Source organism: Heteronotia binoei, chromosome 1 (genome assembly GCF_032191835.1).
Source record: "Heteronotia binoei isolate CCM8104 ecotype False Entrance Well chromosome 1, APGP_CSIRO_Hbin_v1, whole genome shotgun sequence".
Taxonomy (NCBI): Eukaryota; Metazoa; Chordata; class Lepidosauria; order Squamata; family Gekkonidae; genus Heteronotia; species Heteronotia binoei.
In genome coordinates, this window is record NC_083223.1 from 260474414 (window position 1) to 260497077 (window position 22664).

At 55.1% G+C, this 22664-nt stretch overlaps 3 protein-coding genes across 14 annotated transcripts in view; 2 read left to right on the forward strand and 1 right to left on the reverse strand.

The window, feature by feature from the left end:
• Window positions 1-14454, forward strand: part of MACROD1 (mono-ADP ribosylhydrolase 1) — a 710025-nt gene extending 695571 nt beyond the window's left edge. The window contains exon 10 of the mRNA XM_060254702.1: window positions 14339-14454. Within this exon, the coding sequence (XP_060110685.1) occupies window positions 14339-14439 (101 nt within the window). The 3' untranslated portion in view covers window positions 14440-14454. The remainder of the gene's footprint in view (window positions 1-14338) is intronic.
• Window positions 1310-14275, forward strand: RCOR2 (REST corepressor 2). Its single transcript, XM_060254692.1, has 12 exons — window positions 1310-1656; window positions 4312-4368; window positions 5004-5084; window positions 5961-6013; window positions 6554-6715; window positions 7803-7927; window positions 8887-8956; window positions 12182-12397; window positions 12598-12675; window positions 13055-13112; window positions 13558-13796; window positions 13877-14275. Exons 1-12 carry the CDS (start codon window positions 1542-1544, stop codon window positions 14243-14245), a joined length of 1623 nt encoding a protein of 540 aa, XP_060110675.1. The 5' UTR covers window positions 1310-1541; the 3' UTR covers window positions 14246-14275.
• A 1359-nt stretch (window positions 14455-15813) lies between the features above and the next one.
• MARK2 (microtubule affinity regulating kinase 2) overlaps window positions 15814-22664 on the reverse strand; it is a 181829-nt gene continuing 174978 nt past the window's right edge. For 6 of the 12 annotated variants that reach the window (XM_060254751.1, XM_060254820.1, XM_060254737.1 and 3 more), the window contains 3 exons: window positions 21212-21238; window positions 18466-18510; window positions 15814-18199 (listed from right to left, as the gene is read on the reverse strand). In XM_060254751.1, the coding sequence (XP_060110734.1) occupies window positions 17842-18199; window positions 18466-18510; window positions 21212-21238 (430 nt within the window). In that variant the 3' untranslated portion in view covers window positions 15814-17841. The remainder of the gene's footprint in view (window positions 18200-18465; window positions 18511-21211; window positions 21239-22664) is intronic. The other 6 variants (XM_060254782.1, XM_060254774.1, XM_060254797.1 and 3 more) reach the window with 3 other exon arrangements.

The window sequence follows — 22664 nt, forward strand, 5'->3', positions numbered from 1 at the left end:
TCACTTTGGAATGCTTTTTCCATCAACAATGAAAACTGTTTTAATGAAGCCTAAGAAAGACAGACAGTAGATTTCTTGGGAATATTAGCTGATTTTACAGTTTGCAAAAATATCAAGACGTCGCTGTTGTGCTGCTACCAACAGTGCCTTTCTCCTGGATGGGGAGAAAGTGAGAGAACTGAGATTAGAGCATCACAGAGGGGCGAGAGAGAGAGAGAGAGAGAGAGAGAGAGGGAGAGAGAGAGAGATTTCGCACGTGGTTCCTGCTGGGAATTGAATATCTTCCATCCTTCTCTCCTTTTTTCCCTTGAAGAAAAGGGAATATTTTTTATTTTAAAGAAAGAGCAACTTGCGCTTTCAGAGAAAGGATCAGCGTGCCCCCCCCCTCCCCGGCCGCCTTCTCTTCCCTGACCTTTCCTTCTGCACTTAGCACATCTGGCCTCCACCCTCCCCTTTCTGCATGCCTCTTGCCCCTGCGTGCCTCCTCTGGCCAGATGTGCAAGCAGGCGGAAGGGTCTGAGGGGAGGTGCTAAGGCAGGGAACTGGAACTACTTTCCCACAGCAGCAGCAGCAGCAGGAGCAGCAGCAGGAGGAAGAGCAAAAGCAGCCACAGACTCATTGTGTGAGAGGGAGGGAAAAAGAGATGGTGGCGGCGGCAGCAGCAGCAGCGGGATGAGGAGTCGGCGGCTCCCGCAAATCGCCCTCACGCAACTTTTCCTCTAAGTGCCTCACATGTACGGAGTGAAGCTTTCTTCCTCCTTTCCTGTGGGGTGAGAAGAGGGACTCCTGGAGCCGATCCCCTCTTCTTCCTCTCTTTTTTTGCACAAGTCGCTACATCTCTGAAGGGGGAAATAGAGAGGAGGACCGATCTTTTTTGGGGGGACCTTAAGGAAGACTTTGAGGGACCCAATGGTGTCTCTCCCTTTGAAGTCTCCCTAGCGTTTTGAAGGCGGTATAGATACAATTTTTCTTTCTTTTTCTTTCTCTTTTTAGAGTGGAGACACCTGGATCCTGTCCGGTGAAGAGGCTTATTTTAGAAGTTGTCACTGGGGGTTACTGCTTTTCCCATCCCCCCCCTCCCGGTTCCAGGTGCTAAGAGGTCTCCCCGCCCCCCCCCCCCCCCAGCCTGGTGCGTCTCCTACATAACTTCTGTCCCAAGAGTTTTTGTTCACTCTTCAAACCCATTGCGAGGAAGTTTACAGTAACTTTGAAATTTTGTCTCTCCTTCCAAAGTGGAAGAAGAAACCCTCGAACTCTCGTTTCTGCTCCTTTGAACGGGACTTACCTTTACCCCCCTCCCCGCACCCCCCGCGATTCCAACTCTGGACCTCCCCTCTACCCCTTTGGATTTTCCAAGGGACCTTCGGTTCCTCTGCTCAGCGTTTTAAAGTTGGACGAGGGGAAGCGGCCAGCTTGCAGGGCTGCAGTTTTTGTCCTTGTAAGCAACGTGCAAGCCTTCTGACTTCTCGAAAGAGGTGCAGAGACCCCGGAGGGGAGGATCTTCTCTTCCCCTGAGCTGGTGGTCTTGTGGAACTCCAAAGATGCCTTCTGTAATGGAAAAATCGGGGATCCTATCCAGGAGCCGGTCCAAGTCAGCCACTAACGGCAACCATCAGAACTCGGAGGATGACAGCAGCGAAGAGGAACACTCCCATGGTAAGCCAAGCTGGGATATTATGTTGTGCCACGCACGGGTGGGGTGGGGGGGTGTTATTAAAACTGGCTGTTTCTCAATACTTCATTGTGCTGTGGAGGATTTGAATCTGGGGCCGCGCAGGTTGGAGGTCCGGCATGCCCCACTTAGGAGGAGTTTACAAAAGGCTGTGCTGTTGTGGAACAAAGAGTTCAGCATCAGGGACTCTCTGGGAGATGTACTGGAGGCCACTGGGCTCGTGGCATGAATGCCCCAGTCTGCCTTTCTCCGCCAGAGGGGAAGGGCCCTCCGTCAGCTCACTTTGCCCTCTGGTGGCCACAGACTGTGGGTTGGGAGAGCCGGTGAGGGAAATCTCTCCAGGGCGGCCGTGGCGGTGGCAAAGGGCAATCGTGTTCCATAAGAGCTGCCTGACCTGGGGCGCTTGCGATGGAAGATACGCTAAAGAAATCCTACCTGTTAGGGGACGCACAGAGTGGCAGCATGTGGGTAGTGGGGAAGCTGCTTTTTAAAGCAACAGAGTTGGGGGAGCGGGGATGAAAGAGGGTGTGTGTGTGTGTGTGTGTGTGTGGTAACCTGGCGTGGTGCAAGTGAGGAGGTGACAGCCTCTCTGAGTGATGCCAGGATGCTTGGGTGCCTGGAGGGATGAATCAGGGGAGCAGGTATAGACCTGGGGCTGAGGTGTGCCAAGGACTGTCCTAATGATGGGACAGTGATAGTTAAATGTGTCTCTGCCCGGCTTTCTCAAATGTCACTCCAGGCAGACGTTCCGTTGCTCAGGAACACAGAATACAACAGATTCCAGGGCACCGTGACTGGGAAAAGACCTTCTGTCCCTGAACCCTTCTGGGCTTCGCCTCACTTTAGGGATCACCCTGTCACCTTACAGCTAACATGAACCTGTTTTGTTTAGACGGCCAGATCCAGAAACACGAGGAGCCCAGGACTCTCTTGTTTTTGCCCCTTTGCCTCCTCTCCAGCCCCACCACCTTGCCAGGTTAACAAAGGAGACGGCTCAGGACTCGGGCTGGGAAGAGGGGGTTTGGTTTGGGCTCAGTTTTATTGTCCCTCAGAGCCCTCCAGTGGCTCTTCCCTCCCCTCAGAACTCTGCTATGGCCTCCTGTACAGGCTTTGTTATCCTCTCTCTTTGTGGGGATGCTGTGGGGGTGGAGACGATGCACTTCTAACAAGGCATTGGGGGCATCAGTTCCTAGAGGCACGCAGTGCCCTTTGATTTGGTGGTGGGAGACTTTTGTCCGCCAGCCACTCCTTACAGAGTCCATAGTTGAATTAAACTCTAGTCAGATCTGTCTTATCCCTGCAACATGCCCAAGAAAGGAGATGCCTCCTTCTGTCGCCTGCGTTTGAAGGTGCCTCTGCAGGGAGTCACAGAGCGCTCGATCTCCTGGTAGCATAGCCCGTCAGTGAGGTAACAGAGTGTCACTTAACCCTGCTGGGCTGTTGGAAAGGCCTGCAGAGTTCTCTGGCTGTCCCTTCGCACCCTCCCTCAGCAGGATCTCGCTTGGTGGATGAGGGAAGCGCGTGGTCCGGCTGATGGCGCCATCTGTCTCTCTGCTAAGTGACATCCACCCAACCTGCTTGAAGATTCTGCCACCAACACCGTCTCCCCCGACAGCACCCTGGTTATGCCTGTCAGATGCAGGCAGCTACAGGGAGGGAGGGGGGCGGCTCGATACTGCCCTGTCTGTAGCAATGGACCAGTTCCTGGGCCAAGGTCTGTGTATCCAGCCACGCACAACAGGAGCATCCTGAGCGGCACTGCGAGGGTGTATCTGAGAACAGATATGGAAGCCTTTCAATCGATCTTCAGTCCTCAGCCCGACATGTGTTTCTTGGCCCTCATGCCAGAAAGTGAAAGCTTGGGAGCTCCTTGGCATGATGTTGGCTAAATGCTTCCAGATCTTGCCTGCTGCTCAGCAGCTGTTCAGTAGGTTGGTTTTGTGTGTGCGTTTAAAAAAAAAAAGAGAGAGAGAAAACAGGAGCTGGAGGTGGGGGCAGGAAACAGTGAGCCCTCCATCTCACAGTGGAAAAGTGCTTCTGCTGCCCAGAAAGCGGCTTCCTCAGCTACTGATGCTTCTTTGCTGGGCTCCCAGGTGGCTTTGCTTCTCAAGGGCCAGGGTGGCACACACTCAGCTGCGCATCTGCGCGTTCTCTTGGCTCAGCTCTTGGGAGTGGGTCAAGCCCAGACTTTTAACCTGAGGCTCCCTCTCGCCAAACCAGCACCACCTTTTAGGTTGAAGAGGGCAGCAACCGAGCAAATGTGAACACACAAAGAAGCCACGCAGCAGTCTGTTCAAGTACTAGGAGCTGGAAGTGCTTTGGAAGACAGAGTCTTTCCAGTGAGGACCACATTCCAAAATATATACACCCCCACACTTCACCTGTATAGAGCTACTGGGCACGTGACTCACTTTGAACCCTGAACCCAGCATCCCTTTGGAATTGGGCAAGTCAGGCGGGAAGGCACACCCACCAGCAATCTGATGTCTTCCTCTGGTACCAAGGCTCTGCTGGGAATGCACAGTGGCCCTTTTCTCTCTCATCCTTTGGGGCCCACTGCAATCTAACCCTTCCCCCCGACCCCATCTGTTGTAGCAGCAAGCGGGTCTTTCATGATTGCCCTTCTTGTTCCCTTGCAGACAGCATGATCCGTGTGGGAGCAGATTATCAAGCTGTGATCCCAGAGTGCAAACCAGGTAAAGGAACGCGTGTGCATGCAGGAAAGTGTTAAGCGATAACCGCCCCCCCCCCCGCCCCAGCTCTTTCAAGCGAAGACTCTCACTTAACGAGACAAGGCGATTACGATTTCTAGAATGAGTCCCTTCTTCCAAGTGGGACCTGACCTCCTGCCTCAGAGACAGAGGAGGAAGAGATTATGCGTCCAACAACCCCCTGCCTGGCAAGCGACTTTCTGCCACCCATCCTCCTCCCTCGCCCACCTGGCAGCAAAGGGGTGCAGTTGCTCTCTTCCAATGCTGAACCTTTGGCACCTCCCCACCCCCCCACACACAACTGCCCTTTTCTGTGCTTGGAATCTCCATCCACCTCTTGTGCATAACCCTTTATATGCTTGGTGAGGGAATGGTGTCTGTACCGCTAGTACCGTTAATAATGCCTGTGTGTGCAGGTGAGGGCGGAAGGGATGAGCTGAACAGAACATAGCTTTCCCTGGAATTGCAAAAGGGGTGGAGCTCACCTGCCAGGAACTGCTGGTTTCCTTCCCTGTCTTGGACTGGGGGCACTGGTTCTTGAACCCTGGAGGAGAGGCCAGCCAGGTGCACCTCAAGGAACCCTTCTAATCACCCTTGTTTTCTTCTTCTTTGTCATCTAGAAAGCCCTGCTCGCTACAGCAACAAGGAATTGAAAGGGATGTTAGTTTGGTCTCCTAATCACTGTGTGTCAGATGCCAAATGTGAGTTGCACTTCCCTTATTGTTTGTGGGAAATGAGGGGAGGGGAGCAGGGGGTCAGATCAACGGTGTTTGGAGCTCTGCTCCTCTGGCCCGTGGCACTCTTTGGATGCTCCAGCAGCTCCCACCCCCAACCTGAACCCAGTTGCAAAAGCAGCCAAGAACCAGCCTTGCTAGGAGTGGGGGTGGGGGAACGCATTCCATCTTCAGCTGGTAACAGAGCCTCTGATTGACAGCTCCCCCCCTTTCCCCCCCTCCCGGGACTCCTAGAAGCAATTACCGTGCGGCTGGTGTGCTGCCTTGGGCTCCTGGGTTATTAATCTGGCTGGTGCAGGCAGCTTTCAGGGGTGGGAACACTGGCTGTGCTGAAATGTTGAGGGGGGGAGGCCCCAAACTGGAGTTCAGCTCCCCCAAGTGCTGTTGGCAGAACGACACCCCCCCAAAAAACACCAGAGTGCAGCTGTTTGTCACCCCTAAGCTTTTGACACAGAGGGGGCAATATTGTTTAGCATCTCTCTCACACATGTATAAGAACCCTGTTTATCTTTCTAAATATGGGCTTCCATAGGCTCTGCCTGCAAATAGATTCAAACATTGTCCTCTGAACACAACCCACGGATAGGATACTCCTTAGCTTCCTTGGGTATGTGTGCGTGTCCCCTCTTCTGCACAGTGCTTGGAGTCTCTCCCTGTTAGCAGCAGAAGCTCTCCCACTTGGATCCTCACAAACATTTGTGGGTGTCGCACAGGAAGAAGAGATCACTCCCATCCAGAGCTGGCAGTCCCCCTCCCCCCACACGCACGAAGGGGAGAGGCAGCTACATTCTGCCCGCCTCCCCCCTTGCCCAGCACCTGACGTTTGTCTCTTTCTCCCTCTAGTGGACAAATACATTGCCATGGCCAAGGAAAAGCATGGATACAACATTGAGCAGGTAACAAAACAAAAAACCCCAGGTTCCTTGTTTTCTGGCCTACCTCAGAATTGTTAACAGAAAAACTGGAACTGGACAAGTTCTGCAGGAGCAGAACAAATGATGTAACACCATTTGATTTCATTAACCAAAATTTGATTTATTAAGACACAAATGCTGTTTAGCATCAACGGGAACAGTTAAGAGCTTGCTGGAGACGCTTTCTGTTAGGTGCTCTCTCTCTCAGAGTAAAACCATGTGATGGCAGGAATGCATTGGTCCGAAAGACTGGCAGACAAACTGAATAGTGGAGATCCAGGCAGGGAGCTGAAGAAATGTCCTTTTTCCCCATTCAATGACGTCCTTCCTAGAGGACCCCCGTTCCAACATCTCCTTCACTCTTCAAAAGTTTTATCTTCAAAACAACGAGGGCTAGAAACTTATTTTGAAAGAAAGAATAAGACTCGAGACTTTCGGGAACCAATCCCCCCCCTCCCCCCCATGCTGTTATGGCCCCTGTTGTGTCACTGGAGTAGTCGTTCTTGTTGGTCTTGCCCAAAGGCTCTGGGGATGCTGTTGTGGCACAAACACGACGTGGAGAAGTCCCTGGCTGATCTGGCTAATTTCACACCTTTCCCGGATGAGTGGACGGTGGAGGACAAAGTCCTGTTTGAACAAGCCTTCAGCTTCCACGGCAAGAGCTTTGCTCGCATCCAGCAGATGGTAGGTCGCCATGTGCAGAAGTGGGAAGGATGTGTGTGTGTTGAAAAATGGGGCCCAAAGAATGGTGCTCATCTCCTACCACCAAAAATTGCTTACACCAGGGGTGGCCAATGGTAGCTCTTCAGATGTTTTTTTTTGCCTACAATTCCCATCAGCCCCAGCCATTGGCCATGCTGGCTGGGGCTGATGGGAGTTTTAGGCAAAAACATCTGGGGAGCTACTATTCGCCACCCCTGGCTTACACTATAAATGGGTGGGATTCTAGCAGGAGCTCCTTTGCATATTAGGCCACACACCCGATGTAGCCAATCCTCCAAGAGCTTATGCAAAAGAGCCTTGTAAGCTCTTGGAGGATTGGCTGCATCAGGGAGTGTTGCCTAATATGCAAAGGAGCTCCTGCTAGAATTCCACCCATGGCTATAAAGGACATCAATCCTAAATTATGTGAAGTTGTCACCAGGTACCCCTTGACTGCATACACAAATCTGCCCCTTTGTGCTATCCTGAACTGATTATAATGTCGCTGTACTTTCGTGCCTTACAGAAAATACCACCCTTTTTTCTCCTGTACTGAGGGTGGGGGCACAGCAGGGAAAGAGAGGAAGTCAACCAATGGTGAGATTTGAACTCCACTCCTGCTTTTTCCCCTGACATTCAGACACCTGACTGTGCTTCTGGCACCTTGGCCCACATGCCAAGGATAGACAAGATTTCCGGCTAAACATTAGGAAGAACTTCCTGGCAGAGCGGTTCCTCAGTGGATCAGGCTTTCTCGGGAGGTGGTGGGCTCTCCTTCCTTGGAGGTTTTTAAACAGAGGCTAGATGGCCATCTGACAGCAATGCAGATCCTGTGAATTCGGGGCAATATTTGTGAATTTCCTGCATTGTGCAGGGGGTTGGACTAGATGGCCCTGGAGGTACCTTCCAACTCTATGATTCTAAGATGCCCCCAAACCCCGCATGTCAGCATCACCCCTCCTCATTGTGCAGCTGTATCCCTTGTTCTGTCCAGAAATTAGACTTTGGTGTTCATTTTCTGCCCTTCTCCATTCACCACATTCCTCCTCTTTCTCCTCTGCCTATTTAGCTTCCTGATAAGTTGATTCCCAGCCTGGTGAAGTACTACTACTCCTGGAAGAAAACCCGGAGCAGGACCAGTGTGATGGACCGGCAGGCCCGCAAGCTGCTCAGCAAGAAGGAGAAGGATGACAGGTCAGAGGGAACGAATGCGGGCGAGAGCTAGTTGGAGGTTAGGTTTGCAACAGAAGGAACCGGTGATTAGCAGAGGGGGCCAGGTTGCAGCGAGAAAGCGGTATCTTTGTCTTTTAGTCCAACATGACTGCAGTGTGGGAACGCCAGCTGCTCGTATTAATCGCTGGCCCCCTTCACTGTGGAAAGCCAACTCAAGTGGGTTTGGCTCAACAGCCAGATGAAGCTGAGTTGTCTGTCCGGAAAGCTGGTCTAAGCTCGACAGGTATACACCCAGGCACAGGACAGAGGCAAAGGACATCCTCTCGGATGGAGGATGTAAAAGTTTGGCACAGGCAGCCTTGGCTTTTCACACCACACAGCCTCTTCCAAGGCCAGGGCTGTCTGCTGTTTCAAGAGTTACTGTTGCCAAATGGTGTGCTTTTCAAACAGGCGCGTCACCTGACTGCCACGTGTCCTCCCATGTCCTGTTCAGGGAAAGGGTAGCACAAATAAGGGGCAGCCAGAAGACTGTATTTTCTTGATGTGATTCTGTGCATTGGTGCACCTCAGCCCGGATTCAGAGACGAGCGACGGCATCCCAAGACAGAACAAGAGTCCAGCGGCACTGTGGAGACAAAACATTTATTCCCGCGTAAGCTTTTGAGACTCGTGAATGTTTACGGTGGAATAAATTTGGTTCATCTCCAAGGGGCCACTGGGCTCCCATTTTGTTTTCCTGCCAGCTGACTAACACGGTCGCTCGTCTGGAATTAGCATCCTGAGACGTCCTTAAAAGAAATCATGGGAGCGTCCCAGCAGTCCCAAACACGTAATAACCCCATTATGAACATCAGCATTTCATACCCACTGCTTGTGAGGAAAGTAGGCAAAAGTAGCTAACTAGAATTGCTAAATGGGACGGGGGTGGTAACGGCCCTGGAGTTGAATGGCTTTTGAATGCTGCTGGATTTCCCCTACAGCAACGATGAGCTGGAGGAAGGGCGGCAGGACATTGAGGGCGAATTTGATGCCATGGATCCCAAAAAGGAGGTATGAGAAATAACATACCGCTAAGCCAAAACGGATGACAAATAAACTGGGAATGGGAGGACTAACAGACTAGGGATAAACACAGCTGGGGTTAACTTCCAATCCAAGTCACTGGAAACAGCGCTGTTTCCATCCCATCGTGTTGTGTGGTGGTGGAAGAAAGTGCAGTCAAGTCACAGCCCACTCACTTATGGTGACCCTGTAGGGTTCTTGAGTTAAGATATGGTTGGCCATGGCCTGCCTCTGCACAGCGACCTTTTGGCACCTCCTCCCACCCTTTGCCTCTGCACAGCCACCCTTTGGCACCTCCTCCCGCCCTTTGCCTCTGCACAGCCACCCTTTGGCACCTCCTCCCGCCCTTTGCCTCTGCCCAGCCACCTTTTGGCACCTCCTCCCGCCCTTTGCCTCTGCACAGCCACCCTTTGGCACCTCCTCCCGCCCTTTGCCTCTGCACAGCCACCCTTTGGCACCTCCTCCCGCCCTTTGCCTCTGCACAGCCACCCTTTGGCACCTCCTCCCGCCCTTTGCCTCTGCACAGCCACCCTTTGGCACCTCCTCCCGCCCTTTGCCTCTGCACAGCCACCCTTTGGCACCTCCTCCCGCCCTTTGCCTCTGCACAGCGACCCTTTGGCACCTCCTCCCGCCCTTTGCCTCTGCACAGCGACCCTTTGGCACCTCCTCCCGCCCTTTGCCTCTGCACAGCCACCCTTTGGCACCTCCTCCCGCCCTTTGCCTCTGCACAGCCACCCTTTGGCACCTCCTCCCACCCTTTGCCTCTGCACAGCCACCCTTTGACACCTCCTCCCGCCCTTTGCCTCTGCACAGCCACCCTTTGGCACCTCCTCCCACCCTTTGCCTCTGCACAACCACCCTTTGGCACCTCCTCCCGCCCTTTGCCTCTGCACAGCCACCCTTTGGCACCTCCTCCCACCCTTTGCCTCTGCACAGCCACCCTTTGGCACCTCCTCCCGCCCTTTGCCTCTGCACAGCCACCCTTTGGCACTCCTCCCGCCCTTTGCCTCTGCACAGCCACCCTTTGGCACCTCCTCCCGCCCTTTGCCTCTGCACAGCCACCCTTTGGCACTCCTCCCGCCCTTTGCCTCTGCACAGCCACCCTTTGGCACCTCCTCCCGTCCTTTGCCTCTGCACAGCGACCCTTTGGCACCTCCTCCCGCCCTTTGCCTCTGCACAGCCACCCTTTGGCACCTCCTCCCGCCCTTTGCCTCTGCACAGCCACCCTTTGGCACCTCCTCCCGCCCTTTGCCTCTGCACAGCCACCCTTTGGCACCTCCTCCCGCCCTTTGCCTCTGCACAGCCACCCTTTGGCACCTCCTCCCACCCTTTGCCTCTGCACAGCCACCCTTTGACACCTCCTCCCGCCCTTTGCCTCTGCACAGCCACCCTTTGGCACCTCCTCCCACCCTTTGCCTCTGCACAGCCACCCTTTGGCACCTCCTCCCGCCCTTTGCCTCTGCACAGCCACCCTTTGGCACCTCCTCCCACCCTTTGCCTCTGCACAGCCACCCTTTGGCACCTCCTCCCGCCCTTTGCCTCTGCACAGCCACCCTTTGGCACTCCTCCCGCCCTTTGCCTCTGCACAGCCACCCTTTGGCACCTCCTCCCGCCCTTTTCCTCTGCACAGCCACCCTTTGGCACTCCTCCCGCCCTTTGCCTCTGCACAGCCACCCTTTGGCACCTCCTCCCGTCCTTTGCCTCTGCACAGCGACCCTTTGGCACCTCCTCCCGCCCTTTGCCTCTGCACAGCCACCCTTTGGCACCTCCTCCCGCCCTTTGCCTCTGCACAGCCACCCTTTGGCACCTCCTCCCGCCCTTTTCCTCTGCACAGCCACCCTTTGGCACTCCTCCTGCCCTTTGCCTCTGCACAGCCACCCTTTGGCACCTCCTCCCGTCCTTTGCCTCTGCACAGCGACCCTTTGGCACCTCCTCCCGCCCTTTGCCTCTGCACAGCCACCCTTTGGCACCTCCCCCCCCTTTGCCTCTGCACAGCCACCCTTTGGCACCTCCTCCCGCCCTTTGCCTCTGCACAGCCACCCTTTGGCACCTCCTCCCGCCCTTTGCCTCTGCACAGCCACCCTTTGGCACCTCCTCCCGCCCTTTGCCTCTGCACAGCCACCCTGGGCTTTCTTGGTGGTTGTCCATCCAAGTATTGGCCAGGGCTGACCCCGATACATATAAAATGTGGTATGTTGTAGGCATTTCGTTGTCCTGATGAAATCTCAAGCTTCAGCTTCTTACGTTTCTATCCCTTACGGATGTAGAACAAAGCTTGGTATTAAAGGGCTGCAGTTTCAGTTACCCTCAGGAAAGATAAGGTATTTAGAGTAGCTGCTGTTAAAAACAAAGATGTGTATGCACAGCGAGGCACTTTGCTCGGAAAGGATATGCCGTATTTACTCAAAAGGAAGATGATTCTGAGCATAAGATGACTCCCCCCCCCCAGTTTTACACACACACAAACAACTTATTACTGGACATAATTAATTTGTATACATATATAAGACGACTGCCCCCACCCTTTTTGATGGCAGACATGGGGGAAAGTTTGTCTTGTGTTTGAGTAAATACAGTAAAATAGACTGAAAATAACTGTAATTGCAGGGTGGCACAGTAGCTCTGCTTCGTCATTACGCTTTGGACACTCCCTACGTTGCATTTCCCATCAGAAAACGTGGAGAGAGTTGACCCATAGAACCGCCAAGAGTTGAACATGACTGAATGGTTAACAACAACAAATTGCATACCCAATAACCTCTCCACACACCATCTTGTTATGCCAGGTTGCCATTCTGTACGAATAGGACAACCTCCGTAGTTGCCAGCTTCACTGTGTGCACACACATATCTACTCCCACCCCCCAAAAAGCAACATGCAAGAAAATAGGCATGTTGACAATTTTGGACCAAATGACAACTGCATGTAACAAGAGGATTTACACAAACTGTGTTCTGCCAGTACCTGAGGTAGGGCCACCAAAACCATAAGGGTTTGTGGGTGGGTGGGTGGGGGGAGAAACGACTGACCCCAGCCTCAGGAACAAGGAGTTAGTACAACTGGAAGATGATTCCAGTAGGGGCTGTTGAGGAAAGGAGCCTAAGAGGTGCACGGAAGAGTACTACACGAATAATACACTGTGGCATTAAGTGAGGTTTGAGGGAGACTCCAATTTGGGCATGTACTCAGCTGTCTCGCTTCCCCTCTCCCAGCCTAGTTATCAGAAGCCACTGAACAGCAAGCCGGGGCCTGTGAAGAAGGAGGTCCAGTTGTCGCAATATCGGCACCACCCACTTCGCGCCCGTCGGCGGCCCCCCAAGGGCATGTACCTGAGCCAGGAGGACATCACTGGCTTGTCCACCAGCCCCGACATGGCTTCCCTCACGCTACGCCACTTGGACTCCCAGCTGGTGTCCCTCAAACGGCAGGTAGAAAAACCTCCTGTCCCCTAGGGTTGTCCCTAACCTCACTGTAAGGCCCCCCCCCCGGGCAATAATCCCGGGTGGATGGGGGAATAGTCCATGGAAAGGCTCTTTCCTCCGCTGAGGGACTTGTGCTTCTCTGCCACACAATTCCCAGGCAGGTAGGAACTGGGGCACTTGAACCTCTAGCCTCTGGTCTGTTTCAGGTACAGAGCATCAAACAGATCAACAGCAGCATGAAACAGGTCTTAGAAGGAGGAATAGACAAGTTGCGGCCGCCTGAGGTGAGTGTGCCAGGCAGCAGAAGAAAAAAAAATAGATAGTTGCTCATTTTTTGACCCCCCCCCCCCCAAGAGCATATATTTTAAGAAGAGATTGAATTTATACCCCGCCCTTCCCTCGGAGTCTCAGAGCGGCTTACAATCTCCATCTCTTCCTCTCCCCATGACAGACCCCCTGTGAGGTAAGTGGGGCAGAGAGAGCTCTTTTGAGAAGAACTGGGAACAGCTATTGACCCAAGGTCACTCAGCTGGCTGCGTGTGGAGGTGTGGCGAATCATATGCTCTCCTCCCAGATTAGAGTCCACGCTCCTAACCACGACACCAAACTGGCTCTGTTTTAAGAGGGATGCAAAAGATCGGACAATGCTCTTTTCTCTTCCAGACCAATATAAAATTTAATTCACGTTGGACGACAGATGAGCAGCTGCTAGCCGTGCAGGGTGAGCACCAGAAGGCCTAGAACAAAGTTAAGAGTCCTGTTGGGATTGTGAAAGCAGTGGGGAACCCGCACCGGGAGGCAGCCGTGGCAGGCGGCACCCCCTCTTCTGGATTTCACTGTACACTTGATTCATGGGCTACTCCCCAGTGGAGGGAAACTGTCCCTTTAGAATTAGGAGGCTAGTGCAGATGTCTTCCGAAATGGCAGCCCTGTGCAGTGCAGATTGCTGGAGTCACAATGGCAGCCATGCTACAGTTTGTGTGTTCTAAGTGGGACAGATGGGTGGGGGCAGGGCACTTACCATCGCAAAGCCAGCAGTAGGGCTCTTGCACATCTAGCTCTCCCCCCCCCCCTTTGCCTTGTACTGAGCAGCGCCGGTTCCTTCTGCCAAGACGGCACTCAGGTGTCCTCCTGATACTGAAATGCACCTTTCTTCTCCCGCTCAGCCATCCGAAAGTACGGGAAGGACTTCCAGGCTATCGCCGAGGTGATCGGTAACAAGACCGTCGCTCAGGTGAAGACTTTCTTCGTCAGCTACCGCCGTCGGTTCAACCTGGAGGAGGTGCTGCAGGAATGGGAAGCAGAGCAGGAGGGAGGGGGTCCTACAGCCCCCCAGGGCATCTCCCCTGCCCAGGAACCCAAGAGCTCCAGTGCTTCACTAGCAAGCAGTGAGGAAGAGGACGAGGTGAGGGGGCACGCCAAGAGCCTGCCACGCAACAGAGCTCCAGGCCGCTCGCACTGACCGCCCTTCTCCTATCCTTGCAGGTTCAGATCACTGCCGTCTCCCGCTCTTCTTCCTCCTCCTCCTCTTCGCAGCAGCAGCAGCAGCAGCAGCAGCTGCCTCCCGCTCCGCCACCCCCTCTCCCGGCTTCCCCCCGACCGCCACCTGCAGCCCTCTCCCAGCCACCCCCTTTGCTGAGGCCCACGCTCCCGACAGCACCCACACTGCACCGCCAGCCGCCACCCCTGCAGCAAGGCCGCTTCCTGCAGCCCAGACTCTCGCTCAACCAACCGCCGCCCCCACTCATCCGGCCGGCTACGTCGCGGCAGGCAGCCCGGGGAGGCCAGCACCCCCCCTCACTCCTTGGCGGGGGGACGGGAGAGCAGCCCCTGCCCTCCTCGGCCTCCCTCTGAGGAGAGGCCCCCGTCTCTTGCTTCGCAGTCTGCGAGTCGATCATGCCACAGCAGTTGCTGCCGGGACTGGTATTACCCGCTCTCCCTGCACAGACGCGTGTGGAACTGCTGTGGTCGTGACCCGGAGGGGTGAGGGAGAGAGAAGGGGCAGCAGGGCCCCGCCTATCATCTGGTCCAGCTCAGGTAGGGTCTAGAAAGCTGGCACTGAATCCTAGTCCCCAGATGAATTGGGATGGGAGGGGGACTTTTTTTGGGAGGGGGGGAGAACAGATAGAAGAATAATAGCTTGGGGTGGGGAGGGTGGATTATGTTTACACTTTGCAGGATTGGTTTGCAGCAGTGCCTGTGTGGATGGGGGAGGGGGGGCCAAAGGGGTGAGGTCAAGTGGCTGAGTGGGCCACAAGTAGAAGTATTGCTGGGGTGGAGGGGGGAGAAGAGGGAAGGCAGGTCTAGTTGAGCCATCAGGAGAGAGCCCCGAGTGCTCCCCACGCAGCAGCCATTCCCCCTCCTCCGCAGGCAGGGAAGCAGCTGGCAAAAGCCACACGCTGGCTGAGGCTGAAGGAGAAGGGAGCGCCTCGCCTGATTCCCCTGGCACATGTGGGCAAACGGCCTTGGCAGCAGGCCACCTACAAGAAAAGAGCCAGGGAGGCCTGTGCGCGCGCGCTACTCCCCTCCTGCCCTCCCATCGCCGGGAGACAGGGCAGAAGCATTTTCTGTCCATGCAGCATTTTCAATAAAGGTATTTTGTTACAAATGGCCTGTCTTTTCACCCTGTGTCTGGCGCTGGGAACAGACTGGGAGGTGGCAGGAATGGTGAAGCGCGGCATGAAGGAGGACGATCAGCTGGGCGCTCTGGAGAAGAGCCCTCACTTGAAGGAAAATACTTTCCTATCCTTTTCTGGAAAAGCAGTTTGGAGAATCATGGCTTTTATTTCTTGGGGGGGGGGGGGGGGGACCGGGCCGGCAGAACACAAGAGAAGCCATGCTGGATCAGGCCAATGGCCCATCCAGTCCAACACAGTGGCCAAAAAACCCCAAGTGCCATCGGGAGGTCCACCAGTAGGGCCAGGACACTAGAAGCCTTCCTTCACCCCCTTCTTGGGGACTGTCATATCTCCGGGCAGCTGCACCTGATGCCAACTGAGCTGTCAGAGCAGACCAACACGACGTGGCGGTTTCTGCCCTGTGCAGCGACAGCCCCGCTGCAGGATCCTCCCAGCTGATGAGGAACGACACAGCAACTCCCTGTGTGAGTCCCACCCTGCCTTCGGGCCCCACCTGTCACCAACGTCCCACAGCAACCTGTCAGGGTTACCTCCCTGGGAAAGCATCCTTTTCATCCATTGCCTTTAGGCCTTGCCAAATTGGCGCCAGCAAAACCGCTGGGATCAGGCTCCCTACAGAACCCCCAGCCCCCCCCTGCACTCTCTTGGGTGGGCACAGCAGGCACTCCTTGGCTCTCGTCCTTGCGTGTACAGCCTCTCAGGGAGTAGGAGTGAGGGTGTGTGTGGGGGGGGGGGAACGTGGTATGCTAGAAACAAAAACCAGCGGAAGCCAAGCCAGGCAAATGCTTTCTGGAAAGTTTAATCTAGATCCTGTAAAACTACATCAAACGGCAGCGTCCCTAGAGGGAGAAGGGGGGGGGGGACGAACAAAAAAAGGGGGGGGGACATGATTTCTCTTTAAAAAAGGCATTTTTGTGATCAGAATTAAACAAAAAAAAAACCACTCACAAAACCGAGGTATCAGTACAGTTATATACAAACCAGGTGTGTCTGTGTGTGTACGTGAGAGAGAGAGAGAGAGATGGTGGTGGGGTTGCTCAGCAGGGGGAGGGGCTTGAAAATACATTCTCAGTGGAGATATGACAATGGAAGAAACCCAGCTCAAGGGAGGGGGGCAGGGCAGAAGAGGTAACTGCTGCCAAGGTCCCGTTTTTCTCTTGTGCTTTGGATAAAAGGAGGGAGGATGCTGGCCTTTTCCAGGATGGGGAAAGGCAGGAGGGGGGGGCGTAATGAGGGCTTCCCCGCGGTCGGCAGTGGCAGAAAGCAGCAAGCCTCTTGCCTGGTCAGAGAGGAACAAGATCCCGCCACCCCCCCATCCACATCCCTACCACAGAGCTCTTCCACCTGTACCCACACCTCACAATGGATCCTGTGCATTCTCGAGGAAGGGGAACGTTTGGGGGTGAAAAGCAGCTTCCCAGCAACAGTCCTCACGCGCACCCCTCCACGCTCAGCCTGCTTGTCTGTAGCACCCAAAGCTACCCTCTGGTGTGGGGGTGGGGAGCCAAAGAAGGGTTTGGGAGAAAAAGGGACCCCCACAAGTTCTACGGCATTTGATTTTTGCAGGTCACATGCAACTGGGAAAGAGTAAGGACAGGTATGTGGTTACGAGACGCCCACAGGGCCGACAGCGCAGTTGCCTAGGCCAGGGCACCACGAGGAGCAGTCAAGCCCGCCAACCTAAAAGAACTAGCCCTGTAAAAGCAAAGGCATTCTCAGCTCCCGGCAGCCGCTGCCGTTTTCAGTCTGTCAGACCTCGAGCAACTCTCGAGTGAGACTGAGGATAAGCAGAGAGAGAGAAAGGGATCCAATGCAAATTTAACCCCCTACCCCATCCCAACATACTCTGCTTTCCCAAAGCGGGAAGGTAACTATGGATGGTTAGAATCTCCCATCCAAAGCGGGTTTCTTTGGGTGGGGGAGGAGAAGGGCAGGAATGTCCTGGTGGAAGAAGAAGAAGGGGCGAGAAAAGCTGGTTGGTGGATCTTTTCCCTCCAGGTCCAAATGCAGGTATGGAGAAGAAGAGTTTGCAGCAGCAGCAGCAGCAGCTCAAGTCCAGGGCTCTTGATCGCAAGAGCGAGGTGCTGGGTCTAGGGGCAAGGTCGGGGGAGCTCCCAGGCCCCCTAACACTGTCCCCCTCCAAAGACCTGATGAAGGAAGCCCACGGGGGGGGGTGGGGAAGGAAGCATCTCTGCAGTAATGCCCATCAAAAAGCGCAAGCATCCTGGTATCCCCCTCCCCACCCTGCATTCATAGCCCAGGCCCCGAAACCATCACCGGGATGCAGACTCCGGAAGGGAAAGGAGGGAGAGCTCATGAGAGAGAGAGAGAGAGAGGCACTGTGGGAGATTCAGAGAAGGGATGGGGGAGGAGCTCTTACTGGGAGGGGAAGTGGATTTTTTGTTGTTGCTGTGTTTGGTAATTTAAAACCCTGCCTAATGTGCAACCAAAAAAAAGAGAGGAAAAAAAGTACCATGGTCACCACGGAGACCAAAAGGGATGCCCCCCAACACCGTCGCTATAGAGACCAACAGCCCTTGGTACACTCCCACTACCGTTGCCACGGAGACCGGCCTGGTGGCTGCCAGCCACCACCCTACGCACTCGGTCTCCATGGAGATTCGGCGGGCGGGGAGGGGGGATGTCCCCGAATACCGCCGCTGCCCCCCTCCCCCTTCCCCAATCTCCCCCCCTCCCGTCCTGCACCAGGGTATCAAAAAATAAACCCTTCCAGAGTTAAAATTGCAGCTTTACTCCTAAACCAGACCCCCCCCCCATGCGCGTGCAGGCCAGGCCCCCCCGGGGGGCTTGTTAAAGCTTCAGTTCGTTGGCGATTTTTGAGGCAATGTTCTTGAAGGCCATGGAGGTGCCGGATATCCGCTTGAAGCGGACACCGTTGAGGGAGAGGCGGGGGAGCTTGCAGACCTCCATCTCCCACTGCACAAAGGCCTCGTGGCCCGGCGCGCCGTGCATGCAGAGGAGCATGTACTTCTCCTGCAGCTCGCACTGGCAGTTGTTAGCGTCCAGCACTTTCCGGATCTCCTTCATCATCTCGTTGGGCTCCATGGAGCTCGTCGTCTTCATGCTCCAGGTGAACCGCAGCGAGCGCGGCTTGGCCTCCCGGTTCTCATCTCGCTCTTTGTCCCCGCTGCTGCCGACCATGTGGGGCCTGAGGACGGGAGGGAGAGACAGACAGTGAGGGAGGCGGGCTTGGCCCCCATGCCCTGCCCAGCCCAACTGGCAACGGAGAGCTAGAAAGAGAGCAAGCGAGGGGGAAAGTTAGGGAGCGACAGGAGAGAGAGACACACACACACACGCACACACACACAGGCGTAGGGACGAGATGGAGAGCAGAGGCCGAGGAGCAGCCTGGCCCTGCTGGAGAGACAGACAGAGCGGAGCACAGTCTTCCCCCAGGCACTGGCTGCGTCTCACCTGAGCGTCTCCACACGGTCTTTGCTTTCGGGCTCATGCAGGTTCCTCAAAAAACAGAGCGGGAGACAAGATGTCAGGTACCCTCCAGTTAGCGGCTCCTACACCTGAGATCCTGTCCTCTCAAAAGGGTGGGGGATGTTTTCCCCTGCGGCTCTAGCTCTGAAGGGGACGGGCAGGAGAGCTGAGTCAACAGGCACAGCCAACATGCGGCTGGCATTTGACCCTGGATAGGGAATGAAACAGCCCAAGGCGGCGCTTTTCTCCCCAGTCGTGCTCTGCGAGCAGAAGCTTCATCCGAGCAAGGGGGTGGGAGGGAGGGGAGGGAGGGAGGAAGGAGAGCTGGCATAGCAGTTGAGAGGCTGAGCTGTGAACCATGAAGCCTTGGTCACAACCTGCTTGTTGGCCGAAAGCCAGCCACTCCTCTGCGGCCCATTTCTACCTTAATGGATGCTGGAAAGACAGCCAAGGTGACGTGCACGAAGCGCTTTCTACATGGGCCCTAACCTCTAGGCACCGGTCGTACTTGTGGGAGGGGCTCCTCCAGTTTCCCGTCTCCTCTGTCCTCCTCCCCGCCCCCAAACAGGCTGCTGCAATCACTGTGCCCTCGCCTGCACTGGAAGCGTCAAACCTCCCATTTAAGGGGCGACCATGATGCAAAGGGGCAGGGAGGAGAACTAAGGAGTTGTCTGGTCAGAATTTCTTTGGCTTCTGTTTTGGAGCAGGAATGTCTGGAGCTGTACATGAATGCTGCGCTCTTGGGGGCGGGGTGGGTGGGTGGTGGAATGGCAGCTTCTTGGGGAAGGTTAACGGTGGCTGGGTTTTGAATCGGCCTCTGGCGGCTTTGAAGAATTTTAATAAAAAACCAGCGCTTAAGAGGTTTGCTACCAATATTCACAAACAAGCACAGTTATTCAGCATCAGCACAATTTCACATCTTTTGTTATGATTAATATTCCCATCCTCTTAGCTGTCGCTGAAGCGATGCCTCTTGTGATCCTGTTTCGGTGGTGCCCCCTTGGCGGGGGTGGGGGGGGGCAGAGGGCTGACCTCTCCCGCCACAGGGCCCCAGAAGCAGGAGTCAGACCATTCAAAAGACGGACAACTGAAGATCGCTCCACCCCCACCCGCCCCGATCCTCAGCATCCCCCTCTTTTTGGAGCAAGCAGAGAGGTTGTGGCTCAGTGGTAAAACCTCTGCTTTGCATACAGAAGGTCCCTGGTTCAATCCCCAGCATCTCCAGTTAAAACAACCAGGTAAGAGGGGATGAGAAAGACCTCTGCTGGAGACCCTGGAGAGCGGCTGCCGGTATGAGAAGACAGCACTGACCTTCATGGGCCCAGGGTCTGCTTCAGTAGAAAGCAAATTCACACGTTCACAGCAGGGAGAAGGACTCTGCTCTCCCACAACCTCCCCTATAAACCCATCTTACAGCAAATAGGTGCTCTTGGATGCATATTTGCTCCACCCACCAGGGAGTCAAAGTCAGAGTATTTATTCACTAGGGGAAACAGCCCACTCCAGGACTTCTACTCAACTGGACCGGGGGGGGGGGGGGGGAGGAGAGGGACATAGATTTTAGACTCCCAAACAGGGGTGGAATTCTAGCAGGAGCTCCTTTGCATATTAGGCCACACACCCCTGATGTAGCTAATCCTCATGGAGCTTACAAGGTTCTTATTTGTAAGCTCTTGGAGGATCGGCTACATCAGGGGTGTGTGGCCTAATATGCAAAGGAGCTCCTGCTAGAATTCCACTCCTGCCCCCAAACATTATTTATTTTTAAAAGTCAGCATGTAAGCTTTCCGGATTCTTGAAAGGAGGGATTTTTGAAATGTCACCCCTCCCCTTACAGGAAGATTCGTCTATGCACTCATGTAGAGACGGTTTTAGGGTGTGTGTGTGTGTGTGTGAGATGTAGGGTACCAGCTCCGAGGTGGGAAATTCCTGGAGATCTGAGGGGCTGCATTCAGGTGAGAGATGTGAAGCCTCCCACTCCCCCCCAAAGCGGCTGTTTTCTGCAGGGAATCCGATCTGTCACCTGGAGAGCAGCTGTCATTCTGGGAGATCTCCAGGCCCCCACCCTGCTGGGAGGCTGGCAGCCTTCGAGGAGGGGAAGCAAAAGGCCTGCCTCTTCTGGACGATTCCCCAGACATCCTCTTCCCTGCCCCAGGCTCCGCACTGCAAGGGAGGGGGGGCATGCAACCCCCTGGCCGCTGCCCCCCCACCCACTCCACGCCCTCCCCCCCAGCCCTCAAGGCAGCTGCAAGCAAGAGAGTCCACGGACAGCCCAGTTCCTCCTGACAGCCCCATGCAGGGAGAGAGTGAGGATTAGTGGAAGGGGTGGGGGAGAAAGGAGGAAGGGCTCTGGGGGAAGAGCGGAGGCCCAGCGTGGGGAAACCGAGGGAGAGCACCTTTCAAGGCACAGCCGTTTCCCCGCGAGGGGGCCCACCGGGGTCAGGGTCAGCTCTTTGCAGCCTTGCCCTCCCGCCCCCCCAGAGAAGGACCCGGGGCCGATGCCATCCCCCCTCCCCTTACACCCGCCCGGGCAGGGAGCTCTCGCAAGGTCACCGCTGTGCCTTTCAGTGTGCCCTTGGGGGGTTGGGGGGAGGGGAGTCACACACAGACACCATGAGCAGCCAAGAGGTACAGGAGGGAAGAGGAGGAGGAGGGAAGAGGGAAGCCAGTGAAGAGGGCGAGTGCCGGAACAGGAGGAGGACAGAACAAAACCAGAGTGATGAACGCCTACCTTCTGGCAAACCTGAAAGACAGATTTCTAAAAGGAAAAAAAAAAGGGGAGGGGGGAAACGGTGGGTGGTGGGTCGTGGAGCAAGCACGGGAGAGTGGAAAGTGAACCCACAGGCTGGGGCCCTCCCCCACCCCGCTCTCCCAAATTTCAGGGGTCACATAAAAAAATATGCTCAACTCCTGGATCCCTTACTCTGAACACCCGCCCCCCCCCCCAGACCCGGTGCCCTCCTTTGCCCCAGACAGAGACAGACCGGGAAGTGGGAAGGAGGTTGGGAGGGTTAGATCCAACCCGCCTCCCCCCCCCAACCCCATCCCCAGCTTCTGCAGGAAAGGACTTAAGTCGACTCAGGAAATTCTTTACCCTAAAATCCTGCTGCAGTCTGACCTTCCCAACAGAAATCTGGCGGTGGGTTGGGGGTGGGGGAAGGACTGGGGAAGAATTTGGGGGTGGGGGCAGGGAAGGTTAACATTTACAGCAAAGAAAGAAGGGGGTGGGGCAGGAGATGCTGGGCTGTACGGAATGCCCTCCCCTTGCGTATCAACCCCCCCCCCTGCATAAAAGACAAAAGGCTTTGAAGAAGCTGTGCCGATACTGCCTCCCACCCCCACCCCAAATCGACACTGTCCCTCAGCATCTTGAGGAAGAGGAGGGAATTTTTTTAAAAAGATAATTCACACTGACAAAAAAAGAAGAGCTGCCTTGAGGGACACGGCAGTTCAGGCCCCCTCCCTGGATCCAGATCAGGTGGTATTTAAAGGGCACGGCGCAACCCCCTCTCGCACTCCCCAGTCGTGGATGGAAGAAGAAGACTGCAGATTTATGCCCTGCCCTTCTCTCTGAATCAGTCTCAGAGAGGCTCACCATCTCCTATATTTTCTCCCCCCACAACAGACACCCTGTGAGGTGGGTGGGGCTGGAGAGGGCTCTCCCAGCAGCTGCCCTTTCAAGGACAACTCCTGCAAGAGCTATGGCTGACCCAAGGCCATTCCAGCAGCTGCAAATGGAGGAGTGGGGAATCAAACCCGGTTCTCCCAGGTAAGAGTACGCACACGTAACCGCTAGAAGAAGAAGACTGCAGATTTATACCCTGCCCTTCTCTCTGAATCAGAGACTCAGAGCAGCTTACAATCTCCTTTATCTTCTCCCCCCACAACAGACACCCTGTGAAGTGGGTGGGGCCGAGAGGGCAAGTGAAGGAATGGGGAATCAAACCCGGTTCTCTCAGATAAGAGTCCACTACACCAAACTGGGAGCTCTCCTGTGAAGCTTGCTCTTTTGGGAGGGGAGGGGGCCCCACCACATGCCCATTCCCAAATCTCTGCTTTAGTCCCATCGATGGCTGGCCCCTCGCTCAGTGAGATGTAGGTGTCCGCCCTGCCCCGTTCCTCATCCCCTCACCCCACTCCTATGGCTCGAAGCCTCCCCCTGCTCTGAAATTCTGGACTCCACA

Excerpts from the sequence above, each read along its gene's own strand:
- RCOR2 (XM_060254692.1), top strand. The coding sequence starts at position 1,542 with ATGCCTTCTGTAATGGAAAAATCGGGGATCCTATCCAGGAGCCGGTCC. Across the intron at positions 7,928-8,886 it reads AAGAAGGAGAAGGATGACAG|CAACGATGAGCTGGAGGAAG; the intron begins GTCAGAGGGAAC and ends TTTCCCCTACAG. Across the intron at positions 8,957-12,181 it reads CCATGGATCCCAAAAAGGAG|CCTAGTTATCAGAAGCCACT; the intron begins GTATGAGAAATA and ends CCCCTCTCCCAG.